Source organism: Barbatula barbatula (genome assembly GCF_947034865.1).
Source record: "Barbatula barbatula genome assembly, chromosome: 1".
In the NCBI taxonomy this organism is placed as follows: Eukaryota; Metazoa; Chordata; class Actinopteri; order Cypriniformes; family Nemacheilidae; genus Barbatula; species Barbatula barbatula.
This window is the reverse complement of record NC_136766.1, coordinates 27,470,013-27,487,355: the sequence shown is the minus strand read 5'-3', so window position 1 is coordinate 27,487,355 and position 17,343 is coordinate 27,470,013. Positions and strand designations below refer to the sequence as shown.

At 39.2% G+C, this 17,343-nt stretch overlaps 2 protein-coding genes across 13 annotated transcripts in view; one reads left to right on the top strand and one right to left on the bottom strand.

Moving 5' to 3' along the window:
• mllt3 (MLLT3 super elongation complex subunit) overlaps nucleotides 1-17,343 on the bottom strand; it is a 37,069-nt gene that overhangs the window by 18,884 nt on the left and 842 nt on the right. For 3 of the 10 annotated variants that reach the window (XR_013787258.1, XM_079466591.1, XM_079466592.1), the window contains exons 2-5: nucleotides 15,643-15,823; nucleotides 1,853-1,935; nucleotides 1,595-1,738; nucleotides 580-618 (exon numbers count right to left, since the gene is read on the bottom strand). Coding sequence is in view for 7 of the 10 variants with exons in the window: in XM_079466591.1 (XP_079322717.1) it covers nucleotides 580-618; nucleotides 1,595-1,738; nucleotides 1,853-1,935; nucleotides 15,643-15,739 (363 nt within the window). In the remaining 3 variants the exon portion in view is untranslated. Of the gene's footprint in view, nucleotides 1-579; nucleotides 619-1,594; nucleotides 1,739-1,852; nucleotides 1,936-15,642; nucleotides 15,824-15,931; nucleotides 16,136-16,182; nucleotides 16,374-17,343 lie in introns of those variants that run through there. The other 7 variants (XR_013787259.1, XR_013787260.1, XM_079466589.1 and 4 more) reach the window with 7 other exon arrangements.
• focad (focadhesin) overlaps nucleotides 16,940-17,343 on the top strand; it is a 39,769-nt gene continuing 39,365 nt past the window's right edge. For 2 of the 3 annotated variants that reach the window (XR_013787255.1, XM_079466565.1), the window contains exon 1: nucleotides 16,940-17,045. The gene's annotated coding sequence lies outside the window, so the exon portion shown is untranslated. The remainder of the gene's footprint in view (nucleotides 17,046-17,343) is intronic. The other variant, XM_079466564.1, reaches the window with a different exon arrangement.

The following is a 17,343-nucleotide window of genomic DNA, read 5'->3' as shown; positions in this document are numbered from 1 at the left end:
GTCTGGTATCGTTTAAAGCCCCTTGAAGATGCACTGAAACTGTAATTTTGACCTTCAACCGTTTGGAGTCCATTGAAGTCCACTATATGGAGAATAATCCTGGAATGTTTCCTTCAAAAACCTTCATTTCTTTTCGACTAAAGAAAAAATACATAAACATCTTGGATGACAACAGGGGTGTGTAAATTATCATGAAAATGTATGTTGAAAGTGAACAATTCCTTTAACTACAGTCCAGGCACACACGTCCGATGAAACGGTCTATAAGACATTTCTTTGAAAACCCTCACCTGTAAGTGTAAATTTTTCATTTGCAATTTAATTTCTCAGTCAGTTGACAATTTAAAGGAGGTGTGAAAAATATACAGATTTTCTGTTCCTTACGCAAATTTGTTGTTTTTTGTATCAGAGCAGTTGAAATCTATGTTGCAAATCGTTTGGGCTACTTATGATTTGTGCATGTTAGGAGCTTGACAACTCCAGTAACCATTTTCCCCACTGTGTAGAAAAGAGCATATTTCAAAGTAAAAACTCAGCTGAGTTTCTGCTGAATAAATGGAGTATGGTATTTGCTCTTACTTTAGAGTCTTCTGAATTTCTTTTATGAGGATCCCGCTGCTGCAAAGAAAGCAAGCACATTTAATACAGTTTGAATACAGTTAAAATGCAAACACGCAAGCGCACACACACTTTTGACAAATGCAATTTGCTTATTCTTGGCACGATCTAATGACAGAATGCCTTTCAACAGCCAAAACAATCAGGTAAATTGCAAAGAACGTTTCTCCACCTAGCTAAATTGATATTGCCCTAGCGAACAGTTTTCTTTTAATTAAAACAAGTTCCCGCACAACTGCCTTCTTTGCCAATAAACTTTTCGATGCCAGCCATGCCTCATCTGTATGCCAGTCAAGCACCAAACAAGATGGTGTCATAGACCCATCCATAAAACATTACAATTAATGGAATGAGGCAAGAGCGGATAATCGAAATCTATAGAGTTAGCCCTCACAAGAATAATAATTTCTTTGAACATGACATTGGGGAAAGTCCCAGTCAATGAACTTCAACATGCGTCCAAGATCAACAAAACAAATACAAGGGATTAAAAATTCTCTGGATTCCTCTGGCAATGAGCCAAGGACAACTTTAGTTTCATGTGGTGATTGAATTTAGGTCCAATAGAATCCTGTAAAGTTACGAATTATCTTGTTTTATGGGAAAGGCAATTCCATTAGGGCCAACTGCTTGACAATGCTTTTATCTCTGAAGGTCTGTTTGGTTAGACAAGTACAAACAAGAAGCCTATCGGATTACGTCTGTAAAATGTCACCTGTGAATTTTGGGCATGCATTTTAAATTCACAAGGAGAAAACTAGTCTATTTTCCTGCATGAACATTGCGATTTCAATTACTTGATCGTTGAGTTAATACTGCGAGAACAGTTGAAAACTAGACAATTATAAACATCTTCAACCCATTGTACTCACAAAAGCCATGCATTTTTATAAACCATAATGTGGGTCACATGAAGTGACAACTTGTCCTTCCTGTTCCCTGTGGTTAGCCATGGCCATCCTCAGCCTATACGTACCCCGCCGGCCTTGAGCAACTTCCTGCGGAACTCTTCAGTAGGGTTGTTGAATGTGAGCTTTTCGCAACGCAGGTGATTGACAGGTGGGTGGCCCTCTAAGTGCAGGAACAAATCGTAGTCAAATCGCACTTTTTTTGGTTCTTCCTGGTAAAAATTTATGTAATATTATATTTAGCCCAGGCAAAGTACACACAAAAGACACTCTCCCATTAATGTTAATAACGATCTTAAAAAACAAAGACGTCAGAAACTAAGTACCTTATTTTTAAAGTAAACTTCAATTGGCAGGATAAAGCCAGCGTATCCAGACTCTTCTATTTTATATGGTGGATCCTTACACACTGTAAAAGAGAAAGAGAAAATTTCAGGAAAAAACATGGTGTGCTCATGAAGCATAATTTGCCCTCTGAATAATTTAGCGTGATAGATAAAACTTTTCATACTAGAACAATTAATTTGCAGGAAAAAACCTTTTAAAGTTCATTCAGTGAAAGTAACCTTTAATGCAATTAAAACTATTTGGCGACATGTGGAAAAAGCCTCTTTGTACAGTATGTGTTATAGCCAATTTATATCTTTTCAGGCTATTTCTAAAAAGGTTCATTCCTCTCAGGGGAACTTATTAGTGTTTAAACTTGCAGTTTACCTTCGTGTAGCTAAAAACAACAACAACAACACCACCACTGCAATACAGACGTTTCATTTTATTTCTTGTTTTTATTTACAAGTAACACTATTTGAAAATGAGATATTCATTTTCCTTTTTTCATGTCACATACTATCACACCCATAATACACCTACTTGAATACAAATATTTGCTCTATAATTCCAGCCGTTGAGGTCAACAATCTGTAACGTTGTGGTGTATGAAATATATAGAGTTTGGAGTATTTTAGATGTGGTGACCGGCAAATGATTTGCATGCCAAAACATTAAATCTCTTCATTGTGCATTATCAGAGTTTTGCACCATATCGTCATCTTACACAAACACATACACAAATAAGCTTCTTCGTGTATGAGAAGATCAGGCTTTGTTCCAATTAAACATTTCAGGATAAACACCTAGTGGTTTAGGTCAGGTGATGCCACACGGGAAAACTTGTTTGTCTCGCTGTTTAAATCCCAAAAGAGCTTTCTAACAGCCTCGCCAATTAGTCAACATGTCCCTTTGTGCGTGGATACAAGGACACCTGCAAATAGCCTGAAAGAAAGAGGAACAATTTTTTTTTTTTTTTTTGAAGTTAAACGAAATCCTCATGTCAAATAAAACCATCATAAGAGTGTTGCATGGCTCAAACGGAAGAGAAAATAAAATGTATACTAAAAAGGTAAAAATGCTGCAATAGTAGCTTAGAAAAGGCAACATTCTTTTCTTAATTAAACATCATCAAATGCTCTTTACTGATCAATGATCAAACTGTTTATGGGAATGCCCTTGCATTGACAAGAGCTCAACAACACTTGGCATCTCAAGTTACACAGCAGCAAAGCCCCTTCCCCCTTAGGCTGTGTGATGACATTAATGGCTAGACGATGACTGACCTCGATCCTAAGGTCACCGGATCCCCAAACAACGTCCGCTTCACAAATAATACAGAGATTGATTGTGGTGCCAGGTCATGTTTGGGTCTATTTAGTGTGCAAATTACATAGATGTATGTGTTTTCTTGCAGCAAAGGCACAATTGCATGGGACATAGTTCAGTCGCAGACCCCAAGCTTATTTTGGAGATTTAGCAAATGGCTGATCATGTTGAGTTCAGTGTAAAGCTGTTGTTTTGTGGCTAAACAACACAACCACAAGTCAAATGCTTGCCCCACACCTAAATGTGGATTCCCTCAGAAAGGAACATTTATCAGGAAACATCAATCTACTGAAGTTTATTTATATAGCGCTTTTTTACCATTTTCATTGTTACAAAACAGCTGTACAAGAAACATATTGACTATAGGCAAAACATATAAGATTATACAAGTAAAAACTAAAAAACGTGAAAACACAGAAGATAGACACACAGAGATTCAAACACACCCACATAAAAAACTCTCCACACACAAATGCACACACAGATAGACGCGCAGGCAAAGTGGTTATCACACATTTAAAGGAGGGGTTAAATAAACCGGTTCTGCCAATCTTATGTTAATCTCGAGTACCTGTAGAGTAGTATTGTTTTTCATAACTCTCACATTTACAGAAGACAGATACAGCTGCTTTTTTTCTTTCTGGAAAAACAATAAACAATTATTTCCGGAGAAAGCCGACCTGCCGGGTTCCAATGGGCGGAGCTAAAGACGAGTATGAGCAGCCTCTGAGTGACGTCCACCAGCTGTAGCGTGGATGTAAATACTGTACCAAAAAGTTTTGTTGTTGTCATAACGTTGTGTTAACTATGGCTTACATTTTGATCGAGCCTTACATATATGATCCAGAATCGGACCCAGAGTCTGTAGTAGAACAAGAACCACAGCAGCAATGACTACAGATGGACCTCACTATAATGGTTAGCTTCGCCGCTATTTTAAAATCTTATAAGTCACGATTCATAATGTTTTAATTGTCTTCTGTATTTGTCCGTTTTTAAAAGGTGTAATGCATCGAAATGCATCATTTGTTTGTATTTTCTATTTGAAAACTCTGAAATGACTAACTGCTATCGTGACACCGGTCCAAATTATCGTGACACCGGTCCAAACTGGTACTTCGAAATGACGTTCACAAACGAAAACATTTTCGCAACTCTGTTGCTGTCTGGGATACCTCTTAGGTGCCACTATTAGATCTATTAGCTAAAACAACTACAATTCACTATTACGCGCGGTGCCCACCACGGCTTCTACAGGAAGGAAACATGCTGATGGGCGTGCTCTTCTAGGAGAATGGCCAAAAACCATAGGATCCTTGTTTCGTAATAGGGACCAGACTTATAAAAACCTTTCCGAAACAGGTTGTAGTGCTGGCGGACAGTATCGTGCACAGAAAAACTACGTCATGCGTCCAAATCCTATTTTAACAAGTTGACCATGTTAAGCTTGAGGAAACAGCACGTTTAAGAGTATAAAGGCGCCACAATGGATGCAATAGCATGTTACTCCTCCTTTAAGATAAAGGAGAGAGAAACAGGTCAAATGTTGACCTGTACCGAAGAGGATATCAGGGCTATGGGTTTGGTCTTGGGCTAGGGATGACAGCGATTAGAGTACATCCACCTTAACTTAAGGGAAAACGGAATTGAACTTGGAAAATGCCTGGTTGATATCAGGGCTCTAGATCTTTTGCTGAAGTTGAAAAGGTCACATTTCTTCCGGGGAGGGAAAAGACACTACATATGAGTGAAGTGTGCACTCATTGCACAATGCACTCATTGACCTACAACCGCAACTTGGCAAACAGCTACAGCAGAACCACAAGAAGGAATTAACGCCACACGCAGAATCGAAATCCACGCTAATGCAGGTCTTACATTACAACTTATTTTAAACTAAAAACTGCACAGTATGAGGCATGTCAGTAGGATAAATAATCCCTCATGTGGTTCAACTGAGGCCAAAAGGCCAAAGTGTTCCGCTTTCATTCTGATAAAATATAAATATACTCAGAAATTATTAACAGCATTAACTGCGAGCAGTGTGACCAGGCACAACATTTGTTTAAGTAATGTTTTAACTTTTGCACACAGCTGTTGGGCCAAATTCTAAGTTGCAGTATATTTCAATTGAATCAAATGTATTATTCAGCCTAGCATGCTGCCTATGTTGACAGCCCATTTTTTCCAGGTCATAACTGATATCCAGTTGCAGCACAGATAAACAGTAAGAAATGTTTTGCTGATGTAATCCATCTGTTCCCCTGCCGTTTGGTCACCATGCTATGCAGCCCCTTTGTTCACATCTAATCAAGTTACCACAGGCAAAAAACACAAACAAAGTGGCATTAAGTTGTCAAAACTTATCGTTTTAGGAAGTCGTTCCAGAATATTTAAAAATTGCCCCTGAAAAGGTTTAGGGCCATTTAGGTGGTCAGAGCCTCATTAAATAAGAGACGGCCGCTTTCTATTGCAGTGCCCTTGCTGTGACTTAAGACTTATAATTCTCCTACTCATTTTCATTTGAGCTCTGGCTGAACTGGAATAACAATTCATTTGTGAAATACAGTAGGTTGGTCTTCATTGGTCCAGGATTTGAGAAGCCCATTGACAAATGCCAAACATCGACTGTCAACACACATTGACTGTCAGAATTTGAACGAAAACCTAACAAGGAAGTATGCATGCAAGTAAAAAAATTGGCAATAGTGACCACGTTTACAATTAACAATCATCCGATATTAACACGATTAAAACAATATTCTGATTAAGAATGGACCATGTAAACAGAGCTTTTTGATTAGCTTAATCTGTCTAAACCGTAGTTAACACTGCGTGTGGAGTACTCATATTTTAGTTGCATTATCGAAGTGTGATATAGACATGTATACACCTCGCACTTACCGGCGCGTAGGAACTTTCATGGCACTTTGCGACAAGTTACACACATGCACGGCAGTGGACAGCCGTTTCGTTTTACTGCAAACAACATGGCTTCAAGCAAGAAAGCACTTTTTTGGCCGGAACGGGAAACAAGAAAGATGCCAACAATTCTATAAAATAATGAAATACCAAAAACTGTACGTGGTATCATGGCGAAGACGAACTGTTTGATGATACATGAAATTATGGAGGGAACGTCGATGCTTAGTTCGATTAATGGCATACGTCATTACGTCCCTATGTTAGTGTAACATGTAAAACGGAAACATGAAAGGTATATTCTTAAAGCAACTCATATAAACACCTTAATCGTAACATTAGCTTACTCGGCATAAGGGAAATAATTTGATAACTGATGTTCATGTAAACGTGGTCTCAATGCATGTTTCACCCAAAATCAGACTATGCTCGTGAAAGACGAATGACACTGTATATCCGTGTTGTTAAAAAGACATCTGGAATGAAGACACAACACTAACAAAATAGTACAATGACCAACGCATTATATTACATCTGGATTGTCCCTTTATTTTAAAATGAATGCATAGTTTGTGGTCTAGACAGCATTTGACTAGACATAAAATTTGGTGCAGTATGAGGTCATCAAAATTTGACCTTTTTTTGGTGCATGTGAAAATTTGAATGCTTATTGAACTATTTTTATCTGAAAAAATGTGTACAAATTACATCATTGGAGCTTTTCAGCTGTTGGTACAATCTTAAGTGTAAGATGCAAAAACAAGGTACCAGGATGCCATATGGGACCACTGTGTTCACACACAAAGGTGTAAATTGACACCTAGTGCACAGGGAAACCCCTATAGATGAGTCCACGGAGTTCCGAGGCTATTTTGTTCAGGTAGTACACCCCCATCAGTTTTTACAACACATGGTCACATACGGTTTGCCAAAGCATAGCAGACAACAGCACTTTTTCAGCGTTGGTGAAAACGAGATATTCATCATCAAAAAAAGGTCTCCTACGACCCCCATCATCCTTACCAGCACATTAACATCTGCTTTCCAAGTCCCCTGCCCCCATGGAGAAACACTTTAGCCTGCCATATCCCAGCTGTGCTTTCTCAAACACTCAACCCAAAACAGGGGGAAAAACTGACCCTCGATCTTTGCTCACTTCAAGGCATGTTTTCAAATCCATTTCACCAGTGCCAAGGCACCATGGGTCAGGGAAAACATCCAGCTAAGGGGCTTCAGTAAAAAGTCTCCACATGCCAACTTGAAACAAGGAACGATGACCTTCTCCTCTGTACTTTTCAACAAACAGTCCGCTCTCTTGAATTCCAACTAGCTGCATCACTCTCTGTGAAAATATTTCAGCTACACAGTCAAGAGGAGCTCTGCTTGCAATTACAGCTGCTTGAGGGCCCCACTTCAGTGCTGAGTGCTGACACTGGTGCCATTTGTCCTCAGTCCTGTGTGCAGGTTTGTACAACATTCACTGTAATAACTGTTAGTAATAACTATAGTCAACACAACAGCAACCTTGAGTCACTTTAAGATGTGACAAATGTAGGTTAATCACTTTGTGTTTTGACAAAAAACTTTCTGAAATGTCTTAAAGGGACAGTTCACCCCTAAATAAAAACTGTGTCCCTCATTTTTCTATGGTAGAACACAAGGGAAAGATATGTCTCAGTAGTTTGTGTCCAAACAAGAGAATTAATGGTTTGTGTCCAAACAATAGAATTAATGGAGTTCAATGTTGTTTAATTGCCAGAGTTCTTTATGAATTAATGATGAAAGAATGTACATTTTTGGGTAAAATAGCACTTTAACCTCTTTGTTACAGGGTGATAAAAAGATGCTTTGAATTCATGTACATATATATATATACACATATAAACTGTGCTGCTTTAAGAATTGCAATTGTACATATGTCAGCATGCAACAATACTTTAAAGGTCCAAGGTGTACTTTACATTTTTGCAGGATCACCTGATAGAAATGCAATATAATATTCATAACTATGTCTTCAGAGGTGTATAAAGAACTTACATAATGATGTGGGATGTTTTTAATACGTTAGAATTAGCCATTTCTATCTACATACACCACAGGTCCCCTTACATGGAATTCATCTCGTTTCTACAGTAGCCCTAAATGGACCAACTTCTCTTCAGAGCATGTTTCGTAAATACATTATCTCATTCAGCAAAGAAGCGAAAACATGACAAGAGGGAGGGGTGGATTGAGCTGTTGGTTTGTAATTTGCAACCTTACAGCTAGATGCAGCTCAATTTCATATACTAGACCTTTAAATCCACATTGAACTGTACCGTACTGTACATTTAGACCTAAACAAAACCTAAAGTCCGGCGTGTAGATTTCTACAATAAACTAAGAGGAAAAATATTTTCTCTTTAACTCGCTTTTTGGAGCCAAGAGTTAAACACACCAGCAGTGCAGCGTTGTTGGTAGAAGTGTCTGTTGATGTCTTTAGATTGATTTAGCTGTGTTTAAAAGCCAATTCACAAAGGGCATCCATACACTCCATATTCTGCAAGAACATGTTCACTGCTCCATTGAAAAAATCCAAACAGTACAGCAAATTGTACTGACTGCAAAGTTGATCCACTTTAGAAAAAGATGCGAATAAAGCATTAGTGATAAACCTAGTATTCAGTATATACAGCCGCAGACGAAAATATAAAGAGACCATTCCAAATGTACACTTTTTCAAAGTTATTGTGGCTATTCCAGTTCAGTGTGGAATTTCAACAAAATCAAACCTCAGGAGTAAGAAAGTCATCCAACAGCAAAGTGAAAGATTTACAGCATGACAAGACGCATGACAACTGTGATATAAATCTAGGTTAAATTTTATTTTTGAACTTTTCTGTATCTCTTGATTTGAAATTAGGGAGAACTATTGTTAGTAGTTGACAGAATGAAAGAAACAAAAATAAATAATACTTTTACCTAAACACATGTGCTCAGATCCTAACAAGGTCTAAAGCTCTGTAATTGACCACTGGGGTTGGTCACTCTGACTTTAGCCCTTAAGGCTTTAACTGAACGACATTAACAAGAACCAAATTAGTGTGCTTACAGTCGCATCCGTTAAAAGGACCAATACAAAGTTGATTGGTTGCAGGGTAAGAAAAGGAACACATTTTATTATTAAAATGCCATTGAAGACCACCACTGCAAAAGCCTGGACTGATATGGACAACTTTAATTACTGCACGTCTAAAGTGCAAGTTTCACGCCAGAACGGTCTGCAGGACAGTAGCTCTCCAGGAACCCATGCAAAGTTCAGCTCCAACACCAATCAAACACACTTAACCCATCCATGTGTTGGAGCAGATTTGGAGCTCACGTATGCAGCACCATAAGTTTCAAGGATCAGGGTTGGAAATCCCAGCTCTACTGCTCATCAAGGATGTTTACCAAAGGTAGATTTCAGCCTGTCAGCTAAACTTACAGTTGCAGTTTACATACAGTTGTAAAGAACATATCATTCTAGTCTTCAGATGGCCCTGCAGACCATTCCCCAAGTTCCATCTTCTCCACTCCTCATATGTTTTCTCATTAAATATGTAACATCTATGGTGTGGACATTAGCAGGTTTGGGTTTCTTGATAAACAACCATTTCACTGTATTGTGGTATACACGGTTAGTATGAAATAAAATTACTTGCACCATGAAACCAACCCTAGTTGGTAGATACAGTACTTTGTTGACCAAATCCCTTTTCATGCCTGCTTTACTTTGGCAGTCAAACATCAACCCAAATACTGCAATGTGAACACAAACCACCATTGACAGGGTAAAGGAATCGGATCCTTGTTCTATTTATATTTCTTGATTCAAGCCAAACGTTTACTTAAAAAAAAGAAAATGTTGGTTATCGATTCAATTTTGCCTCGGCTTACTGATTCTGATTTGAATTCATTCCCGGTTTTGACTCCGATGTGGTAAATCAAATTGTGGTTACTAGGATTGTACTGTACTAGAAATAAGTTCTTGTACTGAAACACTTTCGAGCATCTTCCTCAGCCGAGCGCGATTGACCTGTCAGGTCAGGTCTTCACTGCTTGTTTACATGATTTTAGCCAGGAAGGTCCTGTCAGATCACCAGTCTCTCAGTTTTCTGTGCACTTGAGACCGAAATAAGATTCATAATGCTTGCATATCATTGAATCTTGGGATAGGGATAGTTCACCCAAAAATCTACTTTGTGTGATTTTTTACACACCCATATGATGTCAAATATGTTCAGAGAACTTCCGGCATCTTCGGAGCACAAATAAAGATATTTAGGTGACATCCGAGAGCTTTCCAGGCCTCCTCAATGAAACCATGGTGACAGTTTTTTTCAAGGTCCAGAAAAGTACTAAAGACATCATTAAATGCGAAAATCAATCCAAAATACAGACTTTAATCGATATATTCTCCTCTGTCTTGTCAGAGTATGGCGCGCATTCACGAGAGCACTTCTTCATCTTGGACGAGATCACTTTGACGCAAAGCACTTTGCGGCGTCCGGTGCACAAACCTAATATGTATGCGTCAAAGTGCACCTGTCTAGGAAGAAAACGAAGAAGTGCTCTCGTGAATGCGTGCCATAGACTGATAAGACACAGGAGAATATATCGATTAAAGTCTGTATTTTGGTTTGTTTTTTGCACATAAAGCATTCTTGTTGCTTCGAAAAAAGTTAACTGAGCCACTATGCGTGGATGGACCAATTTCTTTAGAACTTTTCTGGACCTCGGCAAAAACTGAGACATGATGTCTATAAGGAGGCCTGGAAAGCTCTCGTATGTTACCTAAATATCTTTATTTGTGCTACGAAGACGGTGGAAGTTTTCTAAACATATATAAGGTCATGTGGGCGAGTAAAAAAAAACTAAGTGGATTTTTGGGTGAACTATCCCTTTAAACGCAAGCGTCTAGGGCAGTAAAGACGAGACAGGGCAGTAAAGCAGAGACAGAAACAAATGCTTTAGCATGCACACATACAAGGCAAAGGAAGGAGAGAATTGCCAACAGACAGACCTTATAAACCATGCTTCAATAAACCACTTCCTCCTCCCGGTCTCGCCCTCACCCCCTTTGACACACCAATCTGGGGACAAAAAAAAATGCATTTATGGCCCAGTTCCTGCTTTGGACTGCTGCTCACAAGTCCCCCCTCCCTCACTGCTGTCTTTCCCTCCTTCCATCCCTCTTCCGCTCCTATTATGCCAGGGTAGAAGGCAGTCTGGAGTTTCATGGCTGCAGAGCCCATTGTTCATCATCTTTTACAATTTCTTGACCATTTGTGTTGCCTTGTTAGTTTCAGACAACTCTGCATTTTCTGTTTCTTAAATCATCAAGGAGATCACTGACCATTTTAAAACCGTATTGAATGCACATTTATTCTATGAAATGTGACCTTTGAGAATAGTCGCAAGGTCTGTATTATAGGCTCACAGTGGGAATACAACTTGATTTTCCCATTCAGTGGCAGCTGATCTGTGAAAGACCGGCACAAGTACAAATGATTAAAAATGCTTCATTTAAAGGATTAGAATAATTAGCAGGTCATTACAGTAAAATACACATGGATCCAGACCCTTGAAGGGGCTTATAATGTACAGCCAGCATAATAAGTAAATAGCTGAAATGACTGTATGAATGATTGTGATAAGACAGAGACAGTGGAGAGAGGCTTGGAACCACACGGGTTTACAGGAAAGCAGATGGCTGGGACTGAATGCTTTGATTGACCCATTAAGGAGTTTTCCAGAGAGCCATGTAATATCTAGAGATTAACTGCTTAATAAATAAGCACATATTTATTTACATTGCGCATGTAAGATATTTGAGAATTGCCACAAACATTTGACGTGTTAAACAGACCAACACAGGAGCTAAGAGCGGTCATGCCTTCACATTTTAATGATATATGCATGGTTAAAAGATCACTGCAGGTTCCTGTGCAGGGAAAAGATTTGACAAGCATGGTAGGAAATAGAAATGTGTGACAGCAGTTATACTCCCAATTGGAAGAATTTATTCAACGTGTTGGGGGAGAAATAACATGCAATGCAGCCAGAGAGAAGCAATTATTTTATCGGGATGCGTCTGTGCTTCTGAACAAGATGCTCAACAACTCACCGTGCTAGAAGCAAAATCACAGTTAAGAACTGCCAATAACATGCACAAGACTACAATGAAATACTTCATTATAAGGACAAATATATATTCTGAAAATGTTAAAGAAAATTCCGAAATGGTTTCCTGTAATTGAATATCTGTAAACATGAATGACATATTTAGCCGCAAGATATAAAACTTGCACCTGACAAGAAACCTTTTCGAAAAGAACAAAACCAAAAACAATATACAAGTGCTATGTGCCTGCAAATTATACAGAGTAATGTATGTAAGATTTGCAATAACACCATGTATATTTAACATATTTAATAATTAACCTGTTTTTCATGATTAATTTTTTCCCCAATTTCTTTATTATTGTTATGTCTCCTTGTTTATTCTAAAATGTTTCCTGTAAAGCTGCTTTGCAACAAGGCCACATTATGAAAACGCTAAGAAACAAGTTTACTTTCAATTGAAGTAAACTTGCAGTGTAGCTTATTCTGGCCATCCAGTAAGACAGAAACGACATGTAAAGTGATTTACAAAGTTTGTTTTGCTTTTACCTGCCTATGGGATTATTAAAGTGTATTACCAGTATCTTACTTTTGCCAAATTTAAAGACCGTATCATAGTTTGGGTTTTGGAAGACACACATACATGTACATGGTGTAAGATTCCACATCTTAAACAAAAAAAGAATCTGTCACTGGGAAACAAAAGATTCTCCCCTAATTTCAGCCCCCACCACCCGCCCCCCATGTCTACAATTCCATAAATCACACTTTCTGTCAGAATAAAATTCCTACGCTCCTTAATTCCTCTCTGCAGGCAGTCAGTTCATCTGCCTCCCTAGGATGGATAGCTTCCCGTTGAGGGGAAAGAGTTCTGGCAAGCACACAGAAAAATTGGGGCGGAAGGGAAGACAGCCCCCACTGACATCTAAGCAATACCTTGCCTGAGGAGGGATAAGACTGGTGGTTTTCGGTGCAGATGCAAGGGAAGACACCAACGTCTCTTCAAACTGTCAAAGAATGGGCTTCAAAGTTAAAAGGCTTCAGATTCGACTACAGAAATCTCCAGGAAAGATGGCCTCAGGTAAACCCATGACAGGACCATTTCGTGACCACAACAAAGGGAGAGCCCAGTAATACAGTTGGCAGTGGTCTATTAAAGAATATGTTTTTAGAGAGCCACTTCATCCTGTACTTGTAGGATTAGAAGTAAACGTTATGAGAACATCACTATTACTGTACTCTCAGTGTATTTGGGCTATGAAGCAACCGCCATGATGTAGAACATTCCAGCAACCACCCCACTACACAGCAGCATTGTGCAGCAAGGTTTGTATGGGCAAACCTATAAATAGGGTTTTTAAAAGATAGTTATAAAAGACGTTTCTACCCATGACTTAAGTCATTAAGAAAACTACATCCAAGCAAGCCATGCTCTCGAGTAAAAAGTTTGTTGAATAAGAGAGTTGAAGACGAGAACTGGATCAGATTGTTTTGTGAACAAACCATTCAGATTAGGTCACTTTCAAAAAGCATTACTATACCCACATTTCTTACAACAAGAAATTTGTGTAACTGGGCATATTTTTCTAAGCTGGCATGGATAGGTGCAGGTGGAATGAGCATCTGTGTCCCACTCCATTTATTAAGGTTTTTTACCCTAAAGCTTCAAAAAGCCAAAAAAATGAGAGCGGAAAGGGACTTCTGCCATAGAACACACCCCCTAGAGTCAAACGTTTTAAAGAATTGAATGCGTGTTAGCAGCTGTTCCTTTTGGAGCAGTATGGTGTGACTGTTGGTATTAAATTGTCAAACACAAGCCTGTCTGTGTGCAAGGTTTCCCTCTAACTTCCCCTCAGCTTGTCTCATCACCGGCTAACACTGATCAAAGTCCTGGGGAGGGGGGTGGGGGGGCGGTTGAAGGGGTGGCGTATCCTCTCGGGACCCCAAATAATAAGCCTGACTGTTTACCTTACAAGCGCGCCATAAATTGTACCTAAGACCAGGTGTAATAAAGCAAGTTTTCTGTAGCCATTCCCTGTGCTTAAAGTCCTGTTGTTAATTATCTTCCGAAATAGGCAGACAGACTCGTGAGCGGGTCACTGATACTAAAACTGTGTATTAATCAACATTTTGTAACCTTTTCTGGTTCTTAGATTGGAAATCGCGTTTTAAGCGTCTCTAAAAACAAAGACATCAGTGCAGTGATTTACTGCAAGACCTCTTCTCCCAGTTCATCCCAGACCAAACACTCTGTCAATTCCACTATAAACATTTCTTAGCCAAACACTTTGAAAAGGCAGGAGACCCAATTTATCATAGCGCGAAAACATTTTAGGATGCATACTTTATGCTTCTAAGGGGGTGCTTAATAGAATCTTCTAACATACAGATTTACTAGAGGTTAAGTAGTCTCCCGCTGGCTTGGCATTTTTAGCAGTGCCTTCAAGACATAAGAAATGGGGAAAGCTATATAGCTTCAAATAAACCCACATTTGGTCTTCCTTTTAGTGTTTGCGGTAGTTTCCAAATATGACCAGCCCTTGACTTACAGGCGAGAAAGTAAATTATAGTGAGATTTTCACCACACTGTCATCACACAGAAAAATATATTGAATAATCACATTGGGTGCATGCATGAGTCAAATGGACAGCTAGTGAAGAAACCAAAACGACAACTGTTTCTAATAAAGCGCAAATAATGCTTGCCTGAAATCTAGACATGCAAGAGGACGTCTTTCTCCTGCATTTTTCTCAACTTATCACGTCAGAGCAACCTCACCTTAAACACTTTAGGCGAAAGGGAGAAACCAGCAAACATTTTAATTGATTCCTTCCGAATCTTTCATGAACCGCTATAGCTCCACTTCAGACACTTTCATTCTACAGCATTCTGTTCTGGCGCTGTCGTGTCCTGTTTGTTAAAACACAGAATTGGAAGGATTCGACGAAATCCCAGCCCAGTGATAAACGAATACAAACTACGGCGTTTTATTTATTCACTGCCCTCTAGTATTCGCCAAGTGTGGAGAACTGAAGCTATTCAGAATCTATGGTACCATGTTGCCTCCAGGCAACACAACGTTGTCATATTGTGTACCGTATTGATTCCATCCCTGTATCGTTCAATGCGTAACACGATTGAAAACGTTTGGCAAATGGCAAAAAAGAAATATAACAACCCACAAACAAAAATGCTGCGTATTAAAACCGTCAACATATTAAACATACTTATTTTTGAGCATCTTCAAACTGTTTAGGAAATGGCAGAGACACCGGGGCGAAAGCCTAAAGCAGCACCTTCGTGCATGCATGCAATATACCAAAGTGGAATCGATCAAGGACCTAATCCACAATGAATCACAGGTCGTTTAAAGCTATTTTAACAGCAACCTACCTCTTTTTGGTCTCGGAAAACTTTCGTGTAGATGAAATACGACTTTCTCCACAAAATGCTGAATATTGCAATGTTCGGGTCCACGGACAAACACCATCCAGTCGTGCGTAAAACCTTCCACGGTGGGTTTCTTTCGGAACTGGGCACGATGACCGAGTTCCAGTTTCACCTGAACTGCACCCTGAAACATTCAAACACTTCATAATTATGCAATATAGAAAGAACATTTTGTTACTACTCAGTATCAAGCAAGCCGAACCACTGTAAAGATTAAAAAAATAAACAATACGTTCCTGAAATTAATCAAATAGATCATATATGTGCAGACAACGCTGCGTTTGGTTCCACTCTTTCATGCGCATCACTTATGCACTGGAAACGCACGTCTCCGCCAGTTCGACTGTACTTGATTCTACCGATGGAAATATGGCTGGAAAACCAGCATATGCGTCTAATCGCTTTTCCAAACCAGGCGAAAACGAGCGCAGGCACAGTAGATCCAAAACATTGCACCGACTTATCAGGTAAAGCAATACTCACCGAACTGGCCATCGTTGAGGCCACGGGATAATGCTATTTCATAGAGAATTTGGTTTAAATAAGGACACCGAGGACTGTAGACGCCCGATGGCGGACATGGTCTTTTAATTGAGCTCTCTGAGCGAGTTTTCAAAGGCTGAGGAGTAAAGTGAGACGCATGCGCGTGAGTGTCAGCGCCTGCACCCGACCGAGTCGCAGCCGGTGCGGTGAGCGAGACGAGCCAATGGCAGAGCGAGCACAAGCTGCGCGGAGCCACTCACGGGCGAGTTTTAACCCACGTAAAACCAAGTTTTCAGTTCCACCAACCCAACGAGAACAAATTCACGGTATCACACGTCTGTGCATTTATTTACAAAGTGTGTCTTTTGAAATTATATACATTTGACTTTATTGTTTTATCTTACACATGTCCGCACTTTATGCTTCTCGTATGTAAACGTCGCGGTAATGCATTACGTAACTCTACATTTGCTTTAAACAGTATTGCAATCTTTCGAACAGTCACTTTTTATTAGAGACAATATATAGATGTATAGGCTACCTTACGTTTTAACATGTGCAAATAAGAGATACGATATATGTTTATACTACTTTTTATTTAACCCTTATGAATACATAGAAAGTTCAATTTCTCATTATTAACTATTTGCTAATGGCACGACATACTAAACATAAAATGCCCGATTAGAAATGTTACGAACTCATTACGATGACATAGATTAACGTATCGCTTTACAACGTTTTTGGTCCCCCGCGCGTACCGTAGAAGCATGTTGATGGTTGGAGGATTCCGCTAAAAGTTCTGTACAGCTAAACTGCAATACTGCATCTAAACCTAAATGGTTTGTAGGATTTCTGACCGGGTAAGAATGTTATGTATGCTAACGTTACTTAGTTTAAGATAGCATTTGTGTGTTTTTCAGTGACAAAATGACCCTGATTACTTAGTAATGTAGAGGCTGGTTAACATGATGTCCTCATGTGAAAAGGAATCAATATAACTAAATACATGTTTGGAACTGAAACTCATTTAATTTCACTTTGCACAAACCCGAAATGTAACAAAATGCGTAAAATGCAACATGCTTAAAAGGTACCGTGTCGCTACCGTGCTGCATTGACGATACTTTGACATATGCACCTGCAGTATGGCAGTCAACT